This window comes from Homarus americanus, unplaced genomic scaffold, assembly GCF_018991925.1.
Source record: "Homarus americanus isolate GMGI-L3 unplaced genomic scaffold, GMGI_Hamer_2.0 scaffold37032, whole genome shotgun sequence".
In the NCBI taxonomy this organism is placed as follows: domain Eukaryota; kingdom Metazoa; phylum Arthropoda; class Malacostraca; order Decapoda; family Nephropidae; genus Homarus; species Homarus americanus.
This window is the reverse complement of record NW_024731852.1, coordinates 3804533-3831488: the sequence shown is the minus strand read 5'-3', so window position 1 is coordinate 3831488 and position 26956 is coordinate 3804533. Positions and strand designations below refer to the sequence as shown.

General features: G+C 42.5%; 1 protein-coding gene across 1 annotated transcript in view; it reads right to left on the bottom strand.

Annotated features, from left to right (window-relative positions):
- Positions 1 to 25678, bottom strand: part of LOC121867857 — a 63622-nt gene extending 37944 nt beyond the window's left edge. The window contains exons 1-2 of the mRNA XM_042367982.1: positions 25651 to 25678; positions 12565 to 12730 (exon numbers count right to left, since the gene is read on the bottom strand). Of these exons, the coding sequence (XP_042223916.1) occupies positions 12565 to 12730; positions 25651 to 25678 (194 nt within the window). The remainder of the gene's footprint in view (positions 1 to 12564; positions 12731 to 25650) is intronic.
- Positions 25679 to 26956: the final 1278 nt, after the last annotated feature.

Below are 26956 nucleotides of genomic sequence, written 5' to 3'. Positions count from 1 at the left end.
ATGGGCCGGATCTAAATAAATTGTAACATAGCTCTCTCTTAAGAACATTGAGCCGGTTATGAACACAAAAGACAATCGCTCCTTAAAATACTAATAACCGGATCCGAACTATGGCGTATCAGGCTCTTATTAAAAATACACCAAGCCGGATATAATCAAGGCTAAGATATATCCGGCTTTATAAACAATGTAAAATAAATAAAAGCAGAATAGGATTTGAAATAATAAGCCAGAATGCAAATTGTTTTGGTTTATTATCAAATATAATGTACAATCTTTAGTCGCTCACATCATCCCACCTGCAACTACAGACAGACAGACAGACAGACGAACAGGTATACCTGCACCGTCTCACACTATAGACAGGACACAAGGGTACAGTGTTGCAGTGCCAGGAACACCATCGATAAACCGTGTGTATCTGTATGTTATATTTATTTATTTATTGAAATGGTAACATGATTCAGCCAAACCTAACAAAACTAACCTACGCTAACTAACCTACTTCTTACAACTACTACGCTAACCTAACCTAAATTTGGTTTTGTTGGTTGAGGAATAGTTTGTTGGTTGTGTTTCGTCATGCTAGGTTGGGTTTGGTTAAATTAGGATGGGTTTGGTTTAGTTATAGTTAGTTTTAGTTTGGTTCTATAGATTTGGTTTAGGTTAGGTTGGGTTGATTCGTGCCGCCTGAACATACAACCAACGGTGTAGCGATGGTGTTCGTGGTAACTTTACTTACATGTGCCTCTTGCGGAAAACAAACCACGTGAAGACCCTCCATACCACACGTGTGTTCAGATAACAATTCCTCTTGATAATTTATTTATTTATTACTTTCTATGGAAGAGATACCTTAATATTATAATAATTTTTTTTTTTATTTTAGTATTTAAGATGTAGTTAGGGTTAATGTTTGTATGATAATAACAACAAAATATAACCGACACAAGATGAATGTTCACTTTATTTCGCCACTTTATTTGTTGTTATAAGTTATTTTCTTTGTTTTGTTGTTTATAATACAAAACCAGTTAGTTGAACAAGACAAAAATTCCAATCACTTATAAAGCAGAGAATTACCCAACAAATTTACCTAACCATACCTTACAAAATTACAGGACCATTACGTTAGGTTAGGTTGATTGTGTGGTATCGTTCTAAATGATGTTACTTATCATCCCCGTGTGCATTATCTTTATAAACGCATCACGAACCGAGAAAATATCAAGAAGGATGGCACAGAGTTAAACTGATTTTTACATAACATACCGTAAGTCCGCTAGTGATAGAAACAATTGTTTATCGAAGACTGCAATGTGAAGCATCTGACTGCCGGGTGGCTGTCAGTGCTGGTCCACTAACCTCAAGTAGACTAACTCTCTCACCACAAGACATTCAGCTTCTCCACAACAACCAACTGCTCAAAATACATCCAACGAGTAGCTATTTACAGATATGAAGGTGACGCCATAGGTCTCCTGTCACCATGTTAGGCACTGACTCCCCGTCAGCTTAATGCCGTCTATGAGACATTTTGTTTCACCGTGGGCCCATCACCACCAGGGCCTGTCAATGCTCAGAACCTCAACAATACCCAGTAAACAATAAACAGTGTTGTCTTGCCATTCCCAGTGTACGCTACTGAAGAACACTTCCACAAGCCAGGGCCCTCACCATATCTCTCCTCTCCAGCTCCACAAACAAGGACCTGAACCTACCAAGGTCCTTTCATGTCCAGTCCATCGTCCCCTAAGTCAACTATGGCACCGATGTGATGTAGTACCTGGCATGCATACAAGGCCAGGTGTCATAGGACCAGGGCCCAGAATACTACTATGTAGTCCCGCACAACCACGGCCTCATACTTTCTTTCTCGTTCGTGGACCCACACAACCAAAGCTGTACATTTATTACACATTCAATGGGCGTACAGGTTGTAGGGCGTGGGCAGGTTGTTTCATAGTCCACACAGACGACATAGACAGGGGCGCGTTGTCACCGGACTCCTTATCTGATGGCAGCAGCAGGTCATGTGGCACTCTTTACCGTGGCTGTTGTTCTCCACCACCGTAGCCGCCTCTACTGCCAGTGTTCTTCGGCGATGAATTATCTGCCACTAAAAGTGCCACAAGAGACATAAGCAGGATAATCCCAGCTGCCAGATACACACGGTAACGCAGCGAACCACAAGCGGCTCCTCATCCATGCCCGAGGGGCAGTGAAGTCACCGTCACACCACAGCTCGACAGGTAGACACGCCTTAATTTCCGGGCAGCGGTGAGGGGCACATGTCAGCACCAACGGGGGGACCGGCGCCGTCTGCAGTGGCCGCCACCCCACCCACGTTATCAAGAATCTACCTGAGTAGTTTTACTCCCACCAGCAGGTCACGCGTTCCCGCTGGCGGTCCCCAGGGTGTCTGCCATGCGCTGCGGGTGGTGGTGGTGGACGTCTTCTATACTACCATTAAGCCTGGAGATTCTGTCATTGTGGTCCGTCAGGGCCTTCTCTAGCCCGCCAGCCGCTACTGAACACATGTGAGCGGGCTCGAATGTGACCAGAGGGCCATGCCATCTGCTGAGTACACGTTAATACGGGATGACACACCGCAGTTGGTTTCCATAGCGCTTTTTCCGTTGACCCGGAGGAGGAAGGAGTCGTTGGCAGTAAGGAGGCGCGGGAGGCTGGAGCAGTGGTCGCCCTGTCCTGCACCTACCGTGAAGTTGCCGTGACGGCCAGACAATCGCCTCTCCTCGTCTACACCAATGTCAAGATGGTGTATTCACCCTCAAGAAAGTCCGTGTAGTCGCAGGCCGTGCATGTGCGGCACGCTAAGCACTACCTGGATCTTGTTGGTGTAAGAGATGAGGAGAAGGGGCGGGCGTGGTAGGTGTTACACAAACAGGCACGGGGGAGCTGCGCCTCCCACGGTTCCTCTGTCACCCATATGGCTCGTACGCTGCCCCGCGTGGAACCTCATAGCGTAATGAAGACTCATGGTACACGGTGTCGCAGCTGGAGCCCATGCGGGCGGATAATGCGAAGTGCGATGCGTTGGTAAGGTTCAGCTAGGAACGTGTAGACACACTTCAGTCGCCGTGACCCTCCACGTCAAATAAGAAGACGTCTCTTGGTGAGGCAAGAGTCCGTCTGGCCGCAGTGTGGTACGATCACAGGACCTCCGTTGGGCGTGCTGTTTCCCCACTGACGCTTGTCACGAACTCGTAGCGCGCCAAGAACTCACATGCGCTGGTGTGGTGCCGGCAGCATAGCGCAGGGACAGGGTTAGTGCCGACAAACGGAAACAACTCTCAGCTGGTGAGCAGGGTGCCGCATGCGGTCCTGGAGCATGGACGCCGCTACACCCTAGGCAGGCGCTCTGGTCGAAAACCTGCCTAGCCGCGTTGGAGTGGTGGCGTTAATGTCCGCCAGGCCGGCCAAGTCATTATTCTGCTGGAACATACCGAAGCCGTAGATATGGTCGGGCACGTGGGCACCCGTGGGGTCACCGTCCAGGATGGTGAGGGTGTTGGAGCAGTGGGCGGGGATGGCATCTCGGCGTGCACCACGTGGCGATGTGGAAATAGAGCCACACTACCTCAGACGTCGCCCAGCAGCCGCGGGCAGGTGGTGTTGGGCAGCAAGTGCGCGCTGCAGGTAGCCACTTCTCTGCCCGCGGCTACTAACCATATAGTCACGCCTCCTGGCGCACGTACGCTGTCGATTCGGTCTACGAATTCTACTTCGACGTCAGGTTCAAAGCCAGGGCGACGACGCGGTGAATCTGAAGGGAAAATCAAAGGGCGAGGCATGGAAGACTAGGAAGGTCCGGCCACTGGGTGATACCTGACAAAGCTGCACCGCCCTTGCACAGCGTCATCACTGCCGCCCGTGTCGTACCGCCGTCGAAGGCTATGAGTTAGTCGTATAGCACGTGGCATGCTGAGCCTATACGCATCTGTCGTTCCCTCGAGAGGTGCGGCGCATTGCGATCTTTGATGTATATAGGTGAGGGTTGCGTTGGACACGCGGATGAGGCAGTTTACCATCAGGCACGCGTGTCTGGCGCACCTGGTAGCTACACGTAAGGTTGCGTGGGTACAGCCGGGATAATTGGGCGTGTATTACAGTTCTTCTTGTCGCAGTTCTCGAAGTACTTGTCACAGAAGGAGTTAAGGGATGTCCTCGCCCCGGTAGCTGGGGTTGTAGGGCGGGCCATACCGCAGTACCGCGCGCTCCTTCGCAAGAAGCGATAGGAGATCCGCAGCATGATGGACTCCGGCGGCGAAAAGACTGCCGGGTTGTTTGGTCTTCCTCTAGGCGGTTAAAGACCGTAGCATGACGGACGGCACGGCAGGTCTCTGAGTAGAAGACGTTGTGGCCCAGGAGGGCACCAGTACCCAGCGTTGAGGGCGACTCCACTTCTATCTGCATGTAGCCGTCAGGGCAGCCAGCCACCGTGTGTGACACAAACTGCGGGCAGGAGGAGGGTTAGTGGGGCTACGACTAGTACATGTTGATTATGGTCTGGTCAGGGTAGTACATGTTAGTTAGGGTAGTACATGTTGTGGTCGGGGTAGTACATGTTAGTTAGGGTACATGTTGTGGTCAGGGTAGTACATGTTAGTTGGTGGTACATGTTATGGTCAGGGGTAGTACATGTTAGTTAGGGTAGTACATGTTGTGGTCAGGGTAGTACATTTAGTTAGGGTGTACATGTTATGGTCAGGGTAGTACAATACAGATTAGCCTAACAACAATCTTAACATCTGAACTTTACAAGCGACTAACACAACTGTAGATGTTTGACCTAACCTACGTAACCACTTAACTTCTATTTTCAATCGAACATTGATGTTATCTACGTGTGTGTTGGTGTGTGTGTGTGTGTGTGTGTGTGTGTGTGTGTGTGTGTGTGTGTGTGTGTGTGTGTGTGTTGCGAAAAGTACACCGTCTCAACAACACAAATGGACTGAAATCAAACCCTGTTATCTGTCACCATTTCCTCCTAATTATTTACCGTGTTAAGTGTATGTCTGTCGTAATTCACGGACACCATCCACTCCAAAACAAAAAATGAATGAATGCCCAAACGGACCTGCAGTTCAGTGGGCCAGCGGTCACACAAATGACATTCAATTATAATCTTAATTGAACGGTCGTGTCAGGTGTCAAAGCCGAAATGGAAGCTTTACCCCCAGTCTGTTTAGGGGGAGGGAGAGGGGGATGAGAGAGGATTTTATAGGGGAGGTAATTGAGGTGTTAGTGTGGGTTATTGAGGTGTTAGTGTGGGTTATTAGAGGTGTTAGTGTGGTTATTGAGGTGTTAGTGGGGTTATTGAGGTGTTAGTGTGGGTTATTGAGGTGTTAGTGTGGGTTTGAGGTGTTAGTGTGGGTTATTGAGGTGTTATTGAGGTGTTAGTGTGGTTTTGAGGTGTTAGTGTTGTTGATTAGGTGTTATGTGTGGGTTATTGATGTTAGTGTTTAGTGTTTGTGTGGGTTATTGAGGTGTTGTGTGGGTATTGGTGTTTGTGTGGGTAGTGGGTATTTGGTGTTAGGTGGTATGTGGATGTTAGGTAGCCTAAATTGACTGGCACCATCCACCTGTGTTGATGGTGTCAGTTATTACACATTATTATTATTATTATTATTATTATTATTATTATTATTATTATTATTATTATTATTATTATTATTATTATTATTATTACATTATTATTGTTATATTGTTATTGTTATTGTGAAGAAGATGCACAAGTTGTTTTTGACCTTGTGAGATGCAATTTTTTCCTTGAGAAACATTTTTGTTATCGGGAGTAAAGTGCAATTTGTTGAGGCGTATAATGCATTCTCGGATTTCAGAGGATTTTGGTACGAATGTTTTATCTCTATCTCTTTTCTCCTGCTCTCTCTCAATTCCTTACTATTATGTGAACGCTCACTTTAATTTCAGAGGAGAGACTTAACCAATAAAAGATAAGGCCAATACAAGCGAAATGCAGACGAAGGCTCGCCTGACGTTACTTCCATAAACATTTTACTGCGGAGTCCGAAAAACTCTGCCTAGTAAAGTATTTTATTGTAGCCTTCGAGAACTGGCACGACCTCTTAACTATATCCTGCTAGTATAACTTTGAGTATGATCAATATGTTTCTATATACAGTATATTAGGTTTATTTGGTATATTTATGTTATATAATTTATCTTATATAATAGTTTTTTTTATTTATGTCTGTGTGTCTCTATGTCTGTGTGTCTCTATGTCTGTGTGTCTCTATGTCTGTGTGTCTCTATGTCTGTGTGTCTATGTCTGTGTGTTCTCTCTGTCTGTGTGTCTATGTCTGTGTGTCTCTATGTCTGTGTGTCTCTATGTCTGTGTGTGTCTCTATGTCTGTGTCTATATGTCTGTGTGTGTCTATATGTCTGTGTGTGTCTATATGTCTGTGTGTCTATATGTCTGTGTGTCTCTATATGTCTGTGTGTCTATGTCTGTTGTCTATATGTCTGTGGTCTCATGTCTGTGTCTCTCATGTCTGTGTGTCTCTATGTTTGTGTGTGTCTCTATATGTCTGTGTGTCTTGTCTGTGTGTCTCTATGTCTGTGTGTCTCTATGTCTGTGTGTCTCTACATTGTGTGTCTCTATATGTTCTGTGTCTCATATGTCTGTGTGTCTCTTCATTGTGTGTGTCTATGTCTGTGTGTCTCCATGTCTGTGTGTCTCTCATGTCTGTGTGTGTCTCTATGTCTGTGTGTCTCTATGTCTGTGTGTCTCTATGTCTGTGTGTCTCTATGTCTGTGTGTCTCTATGTCTGTGTCTTGTCTGTGTCTCTCATGTCTGTGTGTGTCTCCTATGTCTGTGTGTCTCTCTATGTCTGTGTGTGTGTCTCTATATGTCTGTGTCTCTCTATGTCTGTGTGTCTCATGTTCGTGTCTATATGTCTGTGTGTCTCTATGTCTGTGTGTCTCTATAGTCTGTGTCTCTATGTCTGTGTGTCTCTATATGTCTGTGTGTCTCTCTATGTCTGTGTGTCTCTCATGTCTGTGTGTCTCTATGTCTGTGTGTCTCTATGTCTGTGTGTCTCTATGTCTGTGTGTCTCTCTGTCTGTGTGTCTCTATGTCTGTGTGTCTCTATGTCTGTGTGTGTCTCTATATGTCTGTGTGTGTCTCTATATGTCTGTGTGTCTCTGTCTGTGTGTCTATATGTCTGTGTGTCTCTATGTCTGTGTGTCTCTCATGTCTGTGTGTCTCTATGTCTGTGTCTCTATATGTCTGTGTGTGTCTCTATGTCTGTGTGTCTCTCATGTCTGTGTGTCTCTTATGTCTGTGTGTCTCATATGTCTGTGTGTTCTATGTCTGTGTGTCTCTATGTCTGTGTCTCTATATGTCTGTGTGTCTCTATGTCTGTGTTCTCTATATGTCTGTGTGTCTCTATGTCTGTGTGTCTCTATGTCTGTGTGTGTCTCTATGGTCTGTGTGTGTTCTATGTCTGTGTGTCTATGTCTGTGTGTCTCTCTATGTCTGTGTGTCTCTATGTCTGTGTGTCTCTCATATCTCTGTGTGTCTCTATGTCTGTGTGTCTCTATGTCTGTGTGTCTCTTATATGTCTGTGTGTGTCTCTATATGTCTGTGTGTCTATGTCTGTGTGTCTCTATGTCTGTGTGTCTCTATGTTCTGTGTCTCTATGTTCTGTTCTATATGTCTGTGTGTCTCTGTCTGTGTGTCTCTATATGTCTGTGTCTCTCTATATGTCTGTGTGTCTCTATGTCTGTGTGTCTTTATGTCTGTGTGTCTCTATGCTGTGTGTGTCTCTATGTCTGTGTCTCTCATGTCTGTGCTATGTCGTGTGTGTCTCTGTCTGTGTGTCTCTATGTCTGTGTGTCCCCATGTCTGTGTGTCTCTATGTCTGTGTGTCTCTATGTCTGTGTGTCTCATATGTCTGTGTGTCTCTATGTCTGTGTGTCTCATGTCTGTGTGTCTCTATGTCTGTGTGTCTCTATGTCTGTGTGTCTCTATGTCTGTGTGTCTCTATATGTCTGTGTGTCTCTATGTCTGTGTGTCTTATGTCTGTGTTCTATGTCTGTGTGTCTCTATGTCTGTGTGTCTCTATGTCTGTGTGTCTCTATATGTCTGTGTGTCTCTATATGTCTGTGTGTCTATGTCTGTGTCTCTATGTCTGTGTGTCTCTATGTCTGTGTGTCTCTATGTCTGTGTGTCTCTATATGTCTGTCTCTGTCTGTGTGTCTCTATATGTCTGTGTGTCTCTATATGTCTGTGTGTCTCTATGTCTGTGTGTCTCTATGTCTGTGTGTCTCTATTCTGTGTTCCTATGTCTGTGTGTCTCTCTATGTCTGTGTGTCTCTATATGTCTGTGTGTCTCTGTCTGTGTGTCTCATGTCTGGGCTTCTATGTCTGTGTGTCTCTATGTCTGTGTGTCTCATGTCTGTGTGTCTCTCTATATGTCTGTGTGTCTTCATGTCTGTGTGTCTCATGTCTGTGTGTCTCTATGTCTGTGTGTGTCTCTATGTCTGTGTGTCTTCATGTTCTTATGTCTGTGTGTCTCCTATGTCTGTGTGTCTATGTCTGTGTGTCTATGTCTGTATCTCTATATGTCTGTGTGCTCTATGTCTGTGTGTCTCTATGTCTGTGTGTCTCTATGTCTGTGTGTCTCTATGTCTGTGTGTGTCTCTGTCTGTGTGTCTCTAAGGTCTGTGTGTCTCTATGTCTGTGTGTCCATGTCTGTGCCTGTGTCTGTGTGTCTTGTGTCTGTGTCTCTATGTCTGTGTGTCTCATATGTCTGTGTGTCTCTATGTCTGTGTGTCCCTATGTCTGTGTGTCTCTATGTCTGTGGTTCTCGTGTTCTATGTCTGTGTGTCTCTATGTCTGTGTGTCTACATGTCTGTGTGTCTCATGTCTGTGTGTCTCTGTCTGTGTGTCTCTATGTCTGTGTGTCTCTATGTCTGTGTGTCTTCATATGTCTGTGTGTCTCTCATGTCTGTGTGTCTCTTGTCTGTGTGTCTCTATGTCTGTGTGTCTCTATGTCTGTGTGTCCCCTATGTCTGTGTGTCTCTATGTCTGTGCTCTTGTCTGTGTGTGTCTATATGTCTGTGTCTCATGTCTGTGTGTCTCTATATGTCTGTGTGTTCCTGTCTGTGTGTCTGTCTGTGTGTCTCATGTCTGTGTGTGTCTCTATGTCTGTGTGTCTCTATGTCTGTGTGTCTCTATGTCTGTTGTCTCTATGTCTGTGTGTCTCTATATGTCCGTGTGTCTCTATGTCTGTGTCTTCTATGTCTGTGTGTTTATATGTCTGTGTCTCTATGTCTGTGTGTCTCTTGTCTGTGTGTCTCTATGTCTGTGTGTTCCTATGTCTGTGTGTGTGTCTCTATGTCTGTGTGTCTCTCTATGTCTGTGTGTCTTATGTCTGTGTGTCTCTATGTCTGTGTGTCCCTATGTCTGTGTGTCTCTATGTCTGTGTGTCTCTATGTCTGTGTGTTCCCTATATGTCTGTGTGTCTCATGTCTGTGTGTCTGTATGTCTGTGTGTCTCTCATGTCTGTGTGTCTCTATGTCTGTGTGTCTCTCATGTCTGTGTGTCTCATGTCTGTGTGTGTCTGTATGTCTGTGTGTCTACATGTCTGTGTGTCTGCTGTCTGTGTGTCTGTATGTCTGTGTGTCTCTATGTCTGTGTGTCTCATATGTCTGTGTGTCTCATGTCTGTGTGTGTCTCTTGTCTGTGTGTGTCTCTATGTCTGTGTGTCTATATGTCTGTGTGTCTCTATGTCTGTGTGTCTGTATGTCTGTGTGTCTGTATGTCTGTGTGTCTCTATATGTCTGTGTGTCTATATGTCTGTGTGTCTATATGTCTGTGTGTCTCTATGTCTGTGTCTCTATGTCTGTGTGTCTCTATATGTCTGTGTGTCTATATGTCTGTGTGTCTCTATATGTCTGTGTCTCTATATGTCTGTGTGTCTATATGTCTGTGTGTCTCTATGTCTGTGTGTCTATATGTCTGTGTGTCTCTATGTCTGTGTGTCTCTATGTCTGTGTGTCTATATGTCTGTGTGTCTATATGTCTGTGTGTCTATATGTCTGTGTGTCTCTATGTCTGTGTGTCTATATGTCTGTGTGTCTCTATGTCTGTGTGTCTCTATATGTCTGTGTGTCTCTATGTCTGTGTGTCTCTATGTCTGTGTGTCTCTATGTCTGTGTCTTTGTTTATATAATGAATCATATAACGTTTCTATGATATCTTTTCTTATATTTTCAGGTGGACAGGACTACTACAAGGTAAATGGCAACTCTATTAAGGTATTAGTTAAGTAGCTTATAAGTGAGTAATTTATATGTTAAGTATGTTAAGTATCTAATAACTTCATATTTTTCTGGTTAAAGGACAACTCCAGGGGTTAATTACTCTCTAAGTGACGCTCATTGGTTGTATATTTGATATCAATTATTTTCACTACGAGTATCAAATATAATAAATTCGTACAATACATAATTACTTATTCAAAATAAAAACTCTCGCCTTATTGGTCCGAGACTGGGTGGCTGTGACGTCATTCGAGGCATCAGTACAGAAGTGGCTATCTAGAATGAGTCTTTTAATTGATTACTTACACTGTACATTTTATTTTAATTGTCATAACATTACCTTGATTAATAAAAAAAATAATAACATTAATAAATCACTGTTACAAAATTATTCCCTAGTAATATATTGTAAATTTCGATTAAAAAATAATCAATCTTTAAACCAGCGGACTGAGAGGGGGGGGGGGTGGCTGGTCTCAGGTGTGGCCGCTGCTCACCTGTCGTTCAGTTGTCATGGACAGATAGATGCCTAAGAATGAAACTGTCTCGGGTTTTTTTTTAGCCTATTTCTTCGCATGGTAATATATTACTCTATTTTTTAGTGTATTTATTTATTTATTTATTTATTTATTTTGCTTTTTATTTAGTTGGGACGAAATTTTCACCTGTGAGTATAGTGGTGCAAATTTACCTGTTTTAGTAATTACTGTGAGTCTTTATGTAAGCTGGTGGTGATGACTCCTCTGATGGCGTCACTCCTGTGGTGAGAGTCATAGAATTTTGTGCTCAAAGTTTGCTACGATTTTTTTAATTTTTTTTTTATATTTGTTTAATGTTATTCTTGATAATAATCACTGAAGAAAACAAAGGTACTGTCTGTTATGTGTTTTACGTAGGATTAATTTACAAATATTAGTGATTTTCATGTTAGAATTTACACTTATGTAAGTAAAGTGTTTCTGAAGGGAGATAATTCGAAGTAAAAAAAAGTGGAACAAGTGTTATATCGCCTCAACACCTTCACCACTATCGCCTCAACACCTTCACCACTATCGCCTCAACACTTTCATCACTATCGCCTCAACACCTTCACCACTATCGCCTCAACACCTTCACCACTATCGCCTCATCACCACTATCGCCTCAACACCTTCACCACTATCAACACCTTCACCACCCGCCTCAACACCTTCACCACTATCGCCTCAACACCTTCACCACTATCGCCTCAACACCTTCACCACTACAAAGGTCTCGCTCTTAGACCTCAAATCCCTTAATTGAAGTATTGACGACCTACAGACGGAAATTTCAAGAGGTAAAAAAGTAAGACCGAGGTCTGGTCCTTCTACTCTGCGATCTGGCGAGGAAATATATAAATCGCCTGAAAATATATCGCCCACTCGCCCGGGGGCTGTAATTAACTAATACTAAGAATAATTAATTGATCGAAATGCCCCCCTCCTCCAAAAAAAATTATAAAAATTAAGATTGAACGTCAAATAAACACTAATAAACAGACAAAAAAAAATATTGTAAATCAAATAAAATATGAAAATAAATAAATAATGACTAATACCAGATAAGATAAAGTGTAAATAATTCTATAAAACATTTTGAAATTCTCTCAGCTCAAAAACCTCCGATCATCACATTCTCATCTAGCGGGAGCCATCAGCTGAGAGCCTTCTGGGTACCGCTACTACTACTACTGCCGGTGCGCGGGAACCTCTTGAGTGCCCCTGGTTTGTTTATGTTTTTTGGCGGGCTTCTCACACTACTCAGGTAAATATTCTCCCCGCACTCATGCCTCTAAAAATCCCGGTAATACATAGCACTCGCGGGTATTACGGGGGATATTCCCGGGTAAAAAGAACCGTTTATACTATTTCATTTTGGGATTTAGTCTTGGTTTTGGGAGTATTTAAAGGAGGAGTGATAGAGGTGTGAGAGTTTGAAGAATATATATTTTTTTAAGGTTTTACACACACACACACACACACACACACACACACACACACACACACACACACACACACACACACACCACGGGGCCTACAACAAACTAAACATCTTTGACTAAAATATAATAAATCGAAATATTTTAGGTTGAAATATCCTGCACCGATTCGTCTTTGACTAAAGACTTGCATAATTAAATAAAAATCTTGCACAAACATCTTAAGGTAATCAATCAATCAATCAATCAATCAATCAATCAATCTTGAGGACAAAAGATGCTTCATTCACCTGCCCAGACTGAACTTGTCGATGCTGAGCTGCACCAGTTCACCGTACATGTCTCCAGCCGCCGTGAAGGTCAGCTGACAGAAGTGAGGCAGTGTTCCTCTGTTGGGCTTCGAGACCTGCAGGGTGTAGGTCGACCCCACCCTCCCGTAGTACGTCCTGTTGCAGGCTGTAGAGGAGAGATGGGAGATGTATATTATTGGCTGTGAGGAAGAGATGAGAAATAAGTAAGAGATATAATATTTTGGCTCTGGGAGAGAAATAATGCGTTACAGGTTGTAGTAAGAGAGACACAGTGAGCTTCGGGAAATAAACAGTGGGGGAAAGTGTGTGTGTGTGTGTGTCTCAAATATCCATACTGTAAATGAAACAAATTATCGTTTTAATGCAGCCATAATTACGTTCATTTACAATACCGCATATATTGGGCCAAAGTGTGAGAGGTGGTAAAATAAAAGCGAGAAAAAACCCACTATATTTACCTTATGTTCATGGGAGGTCATACGGGAAACACACGTATCTTTGACTCATTTCCTACTTCTGTGTGAGGTGGATCAAGGGCCTCAGATACCACAAGGAAGGAAAGAAATAACAGGGAAGAGTTGTACAAGACGAGTAGTAGACAGCGATCGTAAACTGCTCAAACAACAAGTAGAAAAATCCAACAAAAGAGTCAACAAGATAAGAAGAAGAAGAAGAAGAAGGAAAAAAAACGGAAATGGCTCGTGTAAAACTTTCCGTCTCCTCTAACACTGTGTGACTCGACGCTGCAAAATTTCATTCAAATCGTCGCAGTGTTTCCCCCTCCATCAGGCGAGGATCAGAGGGATGCAGAGTGAGAGAAACCTGTCATCGTTGGGAATTTCACTCCACTTGACGGTCTCAGCATTTCCCAGTCAGGAGAAGGAGATTTTCCACACAGGCCGGCACCACCAGCAAGCGGTGACATGTCAGCGTTTCCAATGTTGATCTAATTTCGAGCCCCGACAGACAAGATTTCCCCCAGCAGATGGCACAAGTTGGCGTGGCGGCAGGAGGATGGGAGGAGTTTGACAGAGTGTAGTCGAGATAACGTGATTAAAAGTGGATCATAAGACTTTTCCAGAGAGGCTGCCACCATGACATAGTCTGGGTGGTGGGTGGTCATGGGTCGGTGGTAGTGAGGTGGACAAGGAAAGAATGGAGGAGTTTAGCTGAGATAACGTGATCATCAGAGTCTCAAGGAGGGAGATGACCGGGTCTTCCGATTCACCAAGATTATGTACGTTAACTTTGTCTCCTAACTGGTGAGATAGAACCTTATTGTAATTTTTTATGCCATTCTAGACGTAATTTTAGTGCTTCAGCTTAAAGTTAGCCACTTAGGATGCGTTCAAACATCTCCAGTTACGAGGAAATTTTACCCTAAGAACATTTCAGAATCTGTGCTGAGAGTGGCTGGTGGGCTTTCATGGGTCGCTGGTCTCAGGAGGTCTGTGTCGTACCCAGGACGAAAAGTTGTCGTTACGAGTGTTGAGGAGGAACATATTTTGAAGGTCGTCTTACTGATGTTGCGTGTCTTACTTGTGTTACAGGTGTTAGTAGAGGTATTATAAGTATCGTAGGTGTTATAAGTATCGTTGGTGTTATACTGTAAGTATCGTAGGTGTTAGAGTTGTTTCATGAATTGGTAAGATTTAGGACAGCTGTTTTACAGATGTTGCTACAGGGACAGAGATGTAAAAACAAAGGTTAGGGTGAGGCACGGACGCTAGGATGCACGGACACAAGGACATACGGGACACAGACACAAGAACGCTAGGATGCACGGACACAAGGACACACGGACACAGACACACGGACACAAACACACGAACGCAAGGATGCACGGACACAAGGACACACGGACAAACGGACGCAAGAAGAGAAAGCACACAGCCACTCCTATGTCCCTCTTCCCGTGATGTCTTCCTCAAGGACGAAGAGGAGGAAATATTTTACGGTCACGTGAGGCGGGAAGGTAGAGGAGTGAGACGGTCGTTACCTCCACCAAATTACTCCGCTGTAGCATGAACGTCCCGTCGTCTTGTCGCTAAAATACCCCGAAAAAAAAATGTTTGTCTTCGTGTTTTTCATCCTCTGAGTTGGCTGGTGGGGAGATAACATGGTGATACTCTACCCTATAATAGCGAACATTTGGGGGTGTCCGTGTACTGGTGGAGAGAGAGAGAGAGAGAGAGAGAGAGAGAGAGAGAGAGAGAGAGAGACGCGGTCATACAGCACAGGTACACTAGTTCAGTAAGGTATGTTTTAATTAAGGTGTTAATTTAGGGATCCACAGGTGTTTTTTGTTTTTTTAGTCTATATGTGTGTAGGAGACGTTACTATTGAGTCTGTTTTGTGTAGAATACGTCAACAGTGTCTCAATCAGTGTATAGGAGACATCAATAGTGAGTGTTTGTGTACAGGAGAAATTAATAATGCGTGTGTGTGTGTGTGTGTGTGTGTGTGTGTGTGTGTGTGTAAGAGTCACCAATAGTATGTCCATGTGTGTACAGGAGACGTTAATAGTGTGTCTAGGAGGCCAGAAATCACTGGTGTCAGGTCAGGTGTGAAGTTACGAGTTGACCCCATAACTCAATAATATACAGACACTCACCTGGGTTCGGGAGATGCAGGTATATACCCCCCCGCTCAGGTGAACTTCTGTACCAATAACCACCGGGAGTGATGACCCCTTACACGCAAGCAGCTCATTTACATTAACGTCTTGACCCACAGAGCAACCAATAAGGAGTACAGTTGTGAACAAAATTCCCTGGACATGTTAGTACTTGAGGATAATTAGGTGAGAAGGATTTAGAATTTTAATGTTTTTGTTAGACTTTTCTTTGTGTTCAGGGGTGATTTTATCCATTTTGTGATTCAGATTTAATATGTGATGATGAAAAGCAACGGTGATTGATATAAACCATTCGTTTATGTGACCCGGAAGTAGATGCCAGATACTAGTCAAATTTAAACAATCCAATCCAAAAATTTACACGTGTTTGTATTTATATATATATATATGTGTGTGTGTGTGTGTGTGTGTGTGTGTTTATGTGTGTATGTATAAATATATGAATATACGCGTGTGTATGTGTATATTTGTGTGAGTATGTATGTGTAAATATATATACGTGTGTGAATATATTTATGCATGTGTACTTGTGTGACTAGGAATTTATGTCTATATTCGTGTATGTACTTGTGTGTGGTGTGTTTATATGGATTTGTGTATATACAATATATATTTATGTGTGTGTGTGTGTGTGTGTATCCCCGACTTTTTTTTGGGGGGGGGGGGTGTTTTTTTCTGTTTGCGCTAGAACGAATCCACCAGCGATTTTAGATTTTTACGCTCCGGGGAACTTCATTTCCGGACAATATCTCCACAACGCCTGAGCGGACTTGCCAGAAATTTGATACTTGTATACCTCGAAATCACACAGTGTAAACCATGATTTTTGGTGTCATCCTCACACTCGCTGCCTATTTATGTGTTTGGAGAGAGAGAGAGAGAGAGAGAGAGTCGTTGTTGAAGGAATATCTCAATACTGTATGACGTTTATATATATATATATATATATATATATATATATATATATATATATATATATATATATATATATATATATATATATATATATTTATACTCGAATATACATAATATAAACGGGATATATATTTCATTCTTTGGATTATTATGGCATAGTATCGAATTGTTTTATTATTATTATTATTATTATTATTATTATTATTATTATTATTATTATTATTATTATTAAGTGAGTTTGTTGTTTCTGGATGATCTAACCTAACCTAACCTAACCTACACTGTCTTAAAAATGGTGTGGTGGCCTTCTGGGAGTAATTTTGGGAACTAATTCTTTTGTTGGTGTTTAGCTCTCTCTCTCTCTCTCTCTCTCTCTCTCTCTCTCTCTCTCTCTCTCTCTCTCTCTCTCTCTCTCTCTCTCTCCATTTCCTCTTCTGTCTCTTTCTACATTTGTCACTCTCGCTTTTTATCTCTCTTTCTCTCTCCTCTCCCGTCACTTTCCACACTTATCTTCCACCATTTTCCTCTTCCATTCTCTCTCCTCCCGCGTTCCATTTTCTTTGAGCTTTCTGCATCGCTTGATCCACCTCCATCCACACAAAAATAAAGACGGACCCAAGATAATAATTTTTTTTCTTCTCTCTTTCGTATTGACTGGTTTGGGATTCATTGTTTTGGTGGTTCATGGTTCATTGTGTTAGATCAGGGTTCATTATTTTGGTGGATCGTTGTTCATTGTTTTCATGGTTTAGGGTTCATTGTATTGAGGGTTCGGGGATCATTGTTTTCATGGTTTAGGGTTCATTGTATTGAGGGTTCGGGGATCATTGTTTTCATGGTTTAGGGTTCATTGTATTGAGGGTTCGGGGATCATTGTTTTCATGGTTTAGGGTTCATTGTATTGAGGGTTCGGGGATCATTGTTTTCATGGTTTAGGGTTCATTGTATTGAGGGTTCGGGGATCATTGTTTTCATGGTTTAGGGTTCATTGTATTGAGGGTTCGGGGATCATTGTTTTCATGGTTTAGGGTTCATTGTATTGAGGGTTCGGGGATCATTGTTTTCATGGTTTAGGGTTATTGATTTGATGGTTCATGGTTCATTGTGTTGTTTCAGGTGTTCATTGTTTTGGTGGTTCGGGGTTCATTACATCTGTACGACATTTCGACGACGCTTCAACTGATTCACTTCAGATTCTAACACGCATGTCAACTGTGAGGTGAACTTTTGAGGATTTTAATTTTCCCTCCCTCCTCCCTCCCTCCCTCCCTCCCTCCCTAACCTCCCTCCCTCCCTCCTCCTCTCCTACTTCTCCTCCTACTTCTCCCCCCTCTCCTCCTGCTCTTCTATTTCTTCTGCTTCCTCCTCCTCCTGTCTGCCATCTGCCAGTTTAGGAACTTAATTATTATCCCAGCCGCGTCCATAAATCTGATATAAGAATAACTGTCTGTCTGTCTGTCTATCTGTCTGTCTGTCTGTCTGAATGTCTGTCTGTCTGTCTGAATGTCTGTCTATACGTTTTCTCTTTTCTTCAACACTGCCCAATGGAATGTCTTCAAACTTCTTCTGGGGAGCTACACACACACACTGGCACTCGGAGAGGATGATGGTCCTCTTTTGTAAACGTCTTGACAATTTTATGAAGGGTTAAAGATCTATACCAGTAAAATAAAATACCCTTAAATTTTCCTTAAAAAAAATATTAAATAAATAAATGTGCAATAATTTTTTTAAGTAATCGAAAAATTTGAGATGACAAAAAATTGGTTAACGAAATTTTTTAGTCCATAAATTGTCGTTTTTCCAGCAAATTTCCAGCATCATTTACCGGATAATTCAGATTTGTCAATATTGGTTTATTAAAAGACCGGCTGTTAACTCAGTTCTGGCTCTCCATATATCTGTGCTGGAGAACTGGGTAAACGCACACACGGACAGACTGGACCTAATCTAACTTTACCATAATATAACCATCCTTTTGTTAGGTTAGGTGAGGTTAGGTTAGGTGAGGTTATATTAGGTTAGGTTAGGTGAGGTTAGATTAGGTTAGGTTAGGTTAGATTGTTAGGTTGAGTCAGGTTGGGTTAAAACTTGTAGTACCACAATGCTAACAGCTATGTGGAGTCAGGTTAGTTTGTGAGGTTGTGTTGTAGGACTAATTTAGGAGAGGAGGGTTAAGTTAAGTTAGGTTGGGGGCTAATTTAGGAGAGGAGGGTTAAGTTAAGTTAGGTTGGGGGCTAATTTAGGAGAGGAGGGTTAGGTTAAGTTAGTTTGGGGGCTAATTTAGGAGAGGAGGGTTAAGTTAAGTTAGGTTGGGGGCTAATTTAGGAGAGGAGGGTTAAGTTAAGTTAGGTTGGGGACTAATTTAGGAGAGGAGGGTTAGGTTAAGTTTGGTTAGGGGCTAATTTAGGAGAGGAGGGTTAGGTTAAGTTAGGTTGGGAACTAATTTAGGAGAGGAGGGTTAGGTTAAGTTAGGTTGGGGGCTAATTTAGGAGAGGAGGTTAAGGCAGGGGTTGGGGGGCTAATGTAGGAGAGGAGGCAGGTTAAGTTAGGTTAAAGCTAATTTAGGAGAGGAGGGCGAAGGTTAGGTTGGGGCTAATTTAGGAGAGCAAGGTTAGGTTGGGGGACACTTAAGGAGAGTGGAGGATTAGGTTGGTTAGGTTAAATAATTTAGAGAGGATAAGAAGTGTTTAGGTTAAATAATTTAGGGAGAGGAGGTTAGGTTGGTTAGGGTTGTGGGGACCTATTGGAGGAGGGTTGGTTAAGTTTCTTGTTGGGGAATTAATTTTCTAGGAGTGTGATAATAGGTTGGTTGTGGCTGGGGCTTATTATGGAGGGTTGTTGGCTAGGCTGGAGGACCACCAGAGAAGAGGAGGGGTTAAGGTTAGGTTGGGGGCTGTTCTAGGAGAGGAGGGTTAGGTTAAGTTAGGGTTAGGGGCCACTTAGGAGAGGAGGGTTAGGTTGGTTAGGTTGGGCCTCTAATTTAGAGAGGAGGGTTAGTTGGGTTAGGTTGGGGGCCACTTAGAGAGAGGAGGGTTGAAGTTAAGCAGGGGTTGGGGCCAAGAGGAGGGCTAGGTTAAGTTAGGTTGGGGACTAATTTAGAAGAGGAGGGTTAGGTTAAGTTAGGTTGGGGGCTTATTATGGAGGGTTAAGTTAAGTTAGGTTGGGGGCTAATTTAGGAGAAGAGGGTTAGATTAAGTTTGGTTAGGGGCTAATTTAGGAGAGGAGGGGGAGGGGGGCCACTTGACCTACAGCGGGCCACAGTATTATATTATTTCATCAGGCTCACATGTTTTACCACTTATATAAACTAGTGTCGTTCAACGTGTCATTTTTCACTTTATTAAATTCGTTGTGTTGCGTGTTTTGTTAACGACCCTACTGTGTATTGTGTGTGTGTGTGTGTGTGTGTGTGTGTGTGTGTGTGTGTGTGTGTGTGTGTGTGTGTGTGTGTGTCACCATTTTACTCGTCTCACTCAATTTTGACGCCGCCTCTCATCAACTAAACTTAATAATACCTACCACCAGTGTCTTTTACCTTACACAATACAGAGGCGTCTTACCTATGCATGTATTTACCGTAACTCATACATAATATACCTGATAAGGAAATTACCTCAGATGCCATAAGTCACCGGAATTGACTCTTGTGTATCTAATGAAGGTTTATTGACGTGGTTGGTTGGTCATTTTTCGCTGTTTTCCTCGTTTACTATATAAGAATTTTTATATTTTTTTTATTTTTGTGGTTTATTTTTTTTCTTTTGTTGGTTTTTGCTGTTTTTAATTTGTTTTGCCTTGGAAGATATTAAGTATTTTATTTTATTTTATAGGTGTTTTGAATTTTTTTTAAGGTTTGTGTTTACGAAAAATTACAGTTTGTTTAGGCTTTTTACGCCCCTTAAACCAACATGGTATTTCATATTAAATTCTACGTTTTGTTTGAATTTACATTTATTTTATATTTTTTTACAACACATAAAAATAGTTTACAACATTTATAATTCTGTTTCGTTATACAATTTTCAGAAGACTTTAAAATTTCTCTTGATTTTTCATGTAACAAAAAATATATATATGTTTTATTTATATATACAGTATATGTTTTTTTTTAACATTCAGCAAACAATTGTTTTTTATTGTTATCACTATTAGTATTGTAACGTTATTGTTGTTTGTATTGTTATTATTATTATTTGTTGTTGTAGCTGTAGCTTAATCTATACATAACATCACCGCTGTCAATATCATCAGCCTTTGTGTTCAGAAGTATCTGCATAATTCCACCTTCATATGATAACAAGACCTATATGAACCAGCACAACGACCTACATTAACATGATGCCATTTACCTTAGCTTTAACATGATATCAATTACCTTACCTTTAACATGATGCCAACTACCGTAGCTTTAACATGATGCCAACTACCCTAGCTTTAACATGATGCCAATTACCTTAGCTTTGAACATCACTTGAAATTACAATGAAATAATAATTGAAATATATAAATAAATATATATATATATATATATATATATATATATATATATATATATATATATATATATATATATATATATATATATATATATATATATATATATATATATATATATATATATATATATATATATATATATATATATATATATATATATATATATATATATATATATATATATATATATATATATATATTGTGTGTGTGTGTGTGTGTGTGTTAATAAAATTACAGGGGGAGGAGAGGCGTATAAAGCGGGCGCTTCCGGTCATTGGGCTGTCTATAATCAAGGCAAATCACCCATTTCATTTATTTCATTTGTCAATAGTAACTTCTGCGACGGTGATAATTAAATATTTTTATGACAGAGTTGGGTACGATTCTGTGGCTGTGTCAGAGAGAGAGAGAGAGAGTGAGTTTGTGTATATATATATATATATATATATATATATATATATATATATATATATATATATATATATATATATATATATATATATATATATATGTGTGTGTGTGTGTATATGTTCGTGCGTGTGTGTGTGTGTGTGTGTGGGCGTATATGTGCGTGTGTGTATGTTTGTAAATATAGGTGTATGGTAAGAGGAGACAGTTAGTGCCACATTCAACCTGGTGTCCATGGCATCCTCACGTGACTGGGGGTAATTCATGAACACACTGAAAACACGATGATGCCTAAAAATGGAAACCTCCGGACGCCATGACAGGTATAAACTCGGACGGGTTGTTTTCTCCAGACTATTATATTCTACGCCTGCGCTAAAGTACTCGTATATCTCCTGTGTGTAAAGTTAACCTAACCTAACCTGACCTGACCTGACCTAAACCTTTATGTACACCTGAAGGCGGGGATGAGACAGACACACAGACAGACAGTGATCATTGGAGACAGTCATAAAAAAGGTGTGTACAGTACAGGTGTTGAGGAGGCTAATAAGACACCCACACACCTGTACCAAGACGTGACGTAATGAATGGAAAGAAAACACAGCGACGCGAAAAAAGAAAAAAAGTGTGAAATGAAGGAAACTATGAAAAAAGAGAAGAGATATATGAAAAAAAAGTGTTAAATCGAGGATATTATGAAGTAAGATCAATGTTAAATGAAGAAAAATTAAAAAAAAATAGAAACGCAGGAAAGTGGGAAGGAAAAAAGGGGGACAAAAGTGGGAAGGAAAAAAGAGGGACAAAAGTGGGAAGGAAAAAAGAGGGACAAAAGTGGGAAGGAAAAAAGAGGGACAAAAGTGGGAAGGAAAAAAGAGGGACACAAGTGGGAAGGAAAAAAGAGGGACAAAAGTGGGAAGGAAAAAAGAGGGACAAAAGTGGGAAGGAAAAAGAGGGACAAAGGGAACAGAAGGAAGAAGTTTTATAAGGTGGTACAGAAAGACCCCGTAAAACTTTATAATTAGACCCCCAAAAAATAGATTAGGCGAGACACTCAAACTTAAATGACAAAAATACTGGATAAAAACACCTAGAAGGAATACGATAAAAAGAGGAGATAGAGAGAGAGAGACCGATAAAGATATGGAAAGGGGGATCATAGAATATAATAAACGAATGAAAGGAAGGAAGCAGTTAACAGTATTGAATGGTGGGAAAAAATTGGTGAATGAGGCAACCAAAATTAAACCCAAGACCTGAATTGTTGTTGTCTGTTTTGATTAATACGACCGGAAACCTGAATTGATTGTAGTTGGTAGTGAAAGGTTGGTTAATCTATTTCCCTCTCCCTCTCCCTCCCTCCCTCCCTCCCTCCCTCCCTCTTCCTACCTCCGTGCTCTCCACTCAGCAGCAACAACCTCACCAGAATGTGACTGGGATGTGTACTGTTGCTTCACCGGCTCCTCCTTCTCTATTCAGGTTGGTACGCGATTTTCTGTGAGGAGGTCAGAGGTCCTATTCTGTTGAGTTGTGTCTCAATTAAACACGGACACATACAACCGTAAGCTGAAATGTTGTACTGATTTTTATTTTTTTTTACGGGTTCCTATAGATTGGATGCGAGAAGTGTGTGTGTGTCTGTCTGTCTGTCTGTCTAAATTTCTCTCTCTCTCTCTCTCTCTCTCTCGTTATATATGCACAGCAACCCCCAACCACCCCCAACCACCACCCCCCCCTACCCGATATCCCAGAACCCATTGACTCTCTCAAATGGGGTTCCATTATCTTCTTACTGTTCCAGCCCTGGAAACCCATTAGTTACAGGTGTGCGGGCGCGCGCGTGTGTATAAACTCATAACGCGATATACAGGATTGATGAAAAAAAAAGTTTACCTGTATTTTGCGCTCAGTTCATTACAGCAGCAGTTACAGGTCCCATTTTTATTGTAACCCGCGGACTACTTTTTTATATATGGAAAAAAAAAGTTTGGGATAAAATAATGGTAACTGTTCGATTTTGTTTTTCTTTTTAGAGAGGAACTACTGAAAAAAAAAGTGTGGTTACAGCTCTTGTCTCTTGCTGTCCTAAGGGTGGGTTGGTGGTTGGGGCTCGGGGTCACCCTCAGTCGACCCAGCTGTGTATGGGTACCTGACTAAACGTACAGGGTATGTTATATCTGCACTGGGCCTTAAACCTTATCCACCCACGATACTCACACAGTACACCTTATCCACCCACGCTACAGTACACAGTACACCTTATCCACACACGATACTCACACAGTACACCTAATACACCCACGATACTCGCACAGTACACCTTATCCACCCACGATACTCACACACTACACCTTATCCACCCACGATACTCACAGTACACCTATCCACACGATACTCACAGTACACCTATTATCCACGATACTAATAGCACAATAAACACCCACGATACTGCACAGTACACCTTATCCACCACGATACTACACAGTACACCTTATCCACCCAATACATACACAGTACACCTTATCCACACACGATACTACACAGTACACTAATACACCACGATACTCACACAGTACACTAATACACCCACGATACTCACACAGTAAACCTTATACACCACGATACTCACAGAACCTTATCCACCCACGATACTCACAAGTACACCTTATCCACCCACGATACTCACACAGCACAACCTTATCCACCCACGATACAGTACACAGTACACTTATCCACACACGATACTACACAGTACACCTATCACCCACGATACTCACACAGTACACCTTATACACCCACGATACTCACACAGTACACCTTATCCACCACGATACTACACAGTACACCTATCCATACACGATACCACACAGCAACCTAATACACCCACGATACTGCACAGTACACCTATCCACACACGATACTCACACAGTACACCTAATACATCCACGATACTCGCACAGTACACCTTATCCACCCACGATACTCACCAGTACACCTTATCCACCCACGATACTCACAGTACACCTTATCCACCCGATACAGTACACAGTACACCTTATCCACACACGATACTCACAGTACACCTAATACACCCACGATACTCACACAGTACACCTTATCACCCACGATACTCACAAGTACACTTATCCACCCACGGTACTCACACAGCACACCTTATACACCACGATACTCACAGTACACCTTATACACCCACGATACTCGCCGGTACACCTTATCCACCCACGATACTCACACAGTACACCTTATCCACCCACGATACTCACACAGTACCTTATCCACACACGATACTCACAGTACACATTATCCCACGATACTCGCACAGTACACCTTATCCACACGATACTCACAGTACACATATCCACCCACGATACTCACACAGTACCTTATCCACCACGATACTCACAGTACACATATCCACGATACTCACGGTACTTATCCACACGATACTCACACAGTACACCTTATCCACACACGATACTCACACAGTACACCTTATCCACCACGATACTCACACAGTACACCTTATCCACCACGATACTCGCACAGTACACCTTATCCACCCACGATACTCACAGTACACCTTATCCTTCCACGATACTCACCAGTACACCTTATCCATCACGATACTCACACAGTACACCTTATCCACCACGATACTCACACAGTACACCTTATCCACCCACGATACTCACACTGTACACCTTATCCACCACGATACTCACACAATTACCTTATCCACCACGATACTGACACAGTACACCTTATCCATCCACGATACTCACAACATATCACCCACGATACTCACAGTTACCTTATCTACCCGATACTCCACAGTACACATATCCACCACGATACTCACACAGTACATATCCACCCGATACTCACAAGTACACCTTATCCACCCACGATACTCCAGTACACCTTATCCACCCGATACTCACACAGTACACCTTATCCACCGATCTCACATTACAATCCACCCGATACTCACACAGTACACCTTATCCCCCACGATACTCACACAGTACCTTATCAATCACGATACTCACACATTACATATCCACCCACGATACTCACACAGTACCCTTATCCACCCACGATACTCACACAGTACACCTTATCACCCACGATACTCACAGTACACCTTATCCACCCACGATACTCACACAGTACACCTTATCCATCCACGATACTCACACATTACACCTTATCCATCCACGATACACCCACAGTACACAATACTTACACAGTACACCACAATTCTCACTATACCATCCACAATATTAACACGATATACTGTGTCCATTTCAATACAACATATTTAGGGGGACCAGGCGTTGGGTTCATCATACATCATACAACATACTCACCGGAGCAGGCGTTGGGTTCATCATACATCATACAACATACTCACGAGAGCAGGCGTTGGGTTCATCGACATCATACAACATACTCAGGGCAGGCGTTGGGTTCATCATACATCATACAACATACTCACGGGAGCAGGCGTTGGGTTCATCATACATCATACAACACTCCGGGAGCAGGCGTTGGGTTCATCATACATCATACAACATACTCACGGGAGCAGGCGTTGGGTTCATCATACATCGCCCAACATACTCACGGGAGCAGGCGTTGGGTCCATCGCCACAACAAACTCACCGCGGGTCCATCATACAACATACTCACGGGAGCAGGCGTTGGGTCCATCATGCAACATACTCAGGGAGCAGGCGTTGGGTTCATCATACATCATACAACATACTCACGGGACCAAGCGTTGGGTTCATCATACTTTCATACAACATACTCACGGAGCAGGCGTTGGGTTCATCATACATCATACAACATACTCACAGGAGCAGGCGTTGGGCCATCATACATCATACTCACGGGAGCAGGCGTTGGGTTCATCATACCTCATACAACATACTCACGGGAGCAGGCGTTGGGTCCATCATACATCATACAACATACAGGACCAGGCGTTGGGTTCATCATACATCATACAACATACTCACGGAAGCAGAAGTTGGGTTCTCCATCGCCACAATACAGGAGCAGGCGTTGGGTACATCATACATCGCCCAACATACTCACGGGAGCAGGCGTTGGGTTCATACATCGCATAATACAGGGAGCAGGCGTTGGGTACATCATACATCATACAACATACTCACGGGAGCAGGCGTTGGTCCATCATACATCATACAACCCTACGGAGCAGGCGTTGGGTACATCGCACATCGCCACAACATACTCACGGAAGCAGGCGTTGGTTCATCATACATCATACAACATACTCACGGAGCAGGCGTTGGGTCCGTCATACATCATACAACATACTCACGGGAGCAGGCGTTGGGTCCATCATACATCATACAAAATATACCTACGCAGGCGTTGGGTTCATCATACCACGCATATACCGAGCAGGCGTTGGGTTCATCATACATCATACAACATACCCACGGGAACAGGCGTTGGGTTCATCATACACCATACAACATACCACGGAGCAGGCGTTGGGTCCATCATACATCATACAAAATACTCACTAGAGCAGGCGTTGGGCCCATCATACAATATACTCACGGGAGCAGGCGTTGGGTTCATCATACATCATACAACATACTCACGGGTGCAGGCGTTGTCATCATACATCATACAACATACTCACGGGAGCAGGCGTTGGGTTCATCATACATCATACAACATATCACGGGAGCAGGCGTTGGGTCCATCATACATCATACAACATACTCACGGAGCAGCGTTGGTTCATCATACATCATACAACATACTACGGAGCAGGCGTTGTTCATCATACATCATACAACATATCACGGTGCAGGCGTTGTCATCATACATCAACAAATATTCACG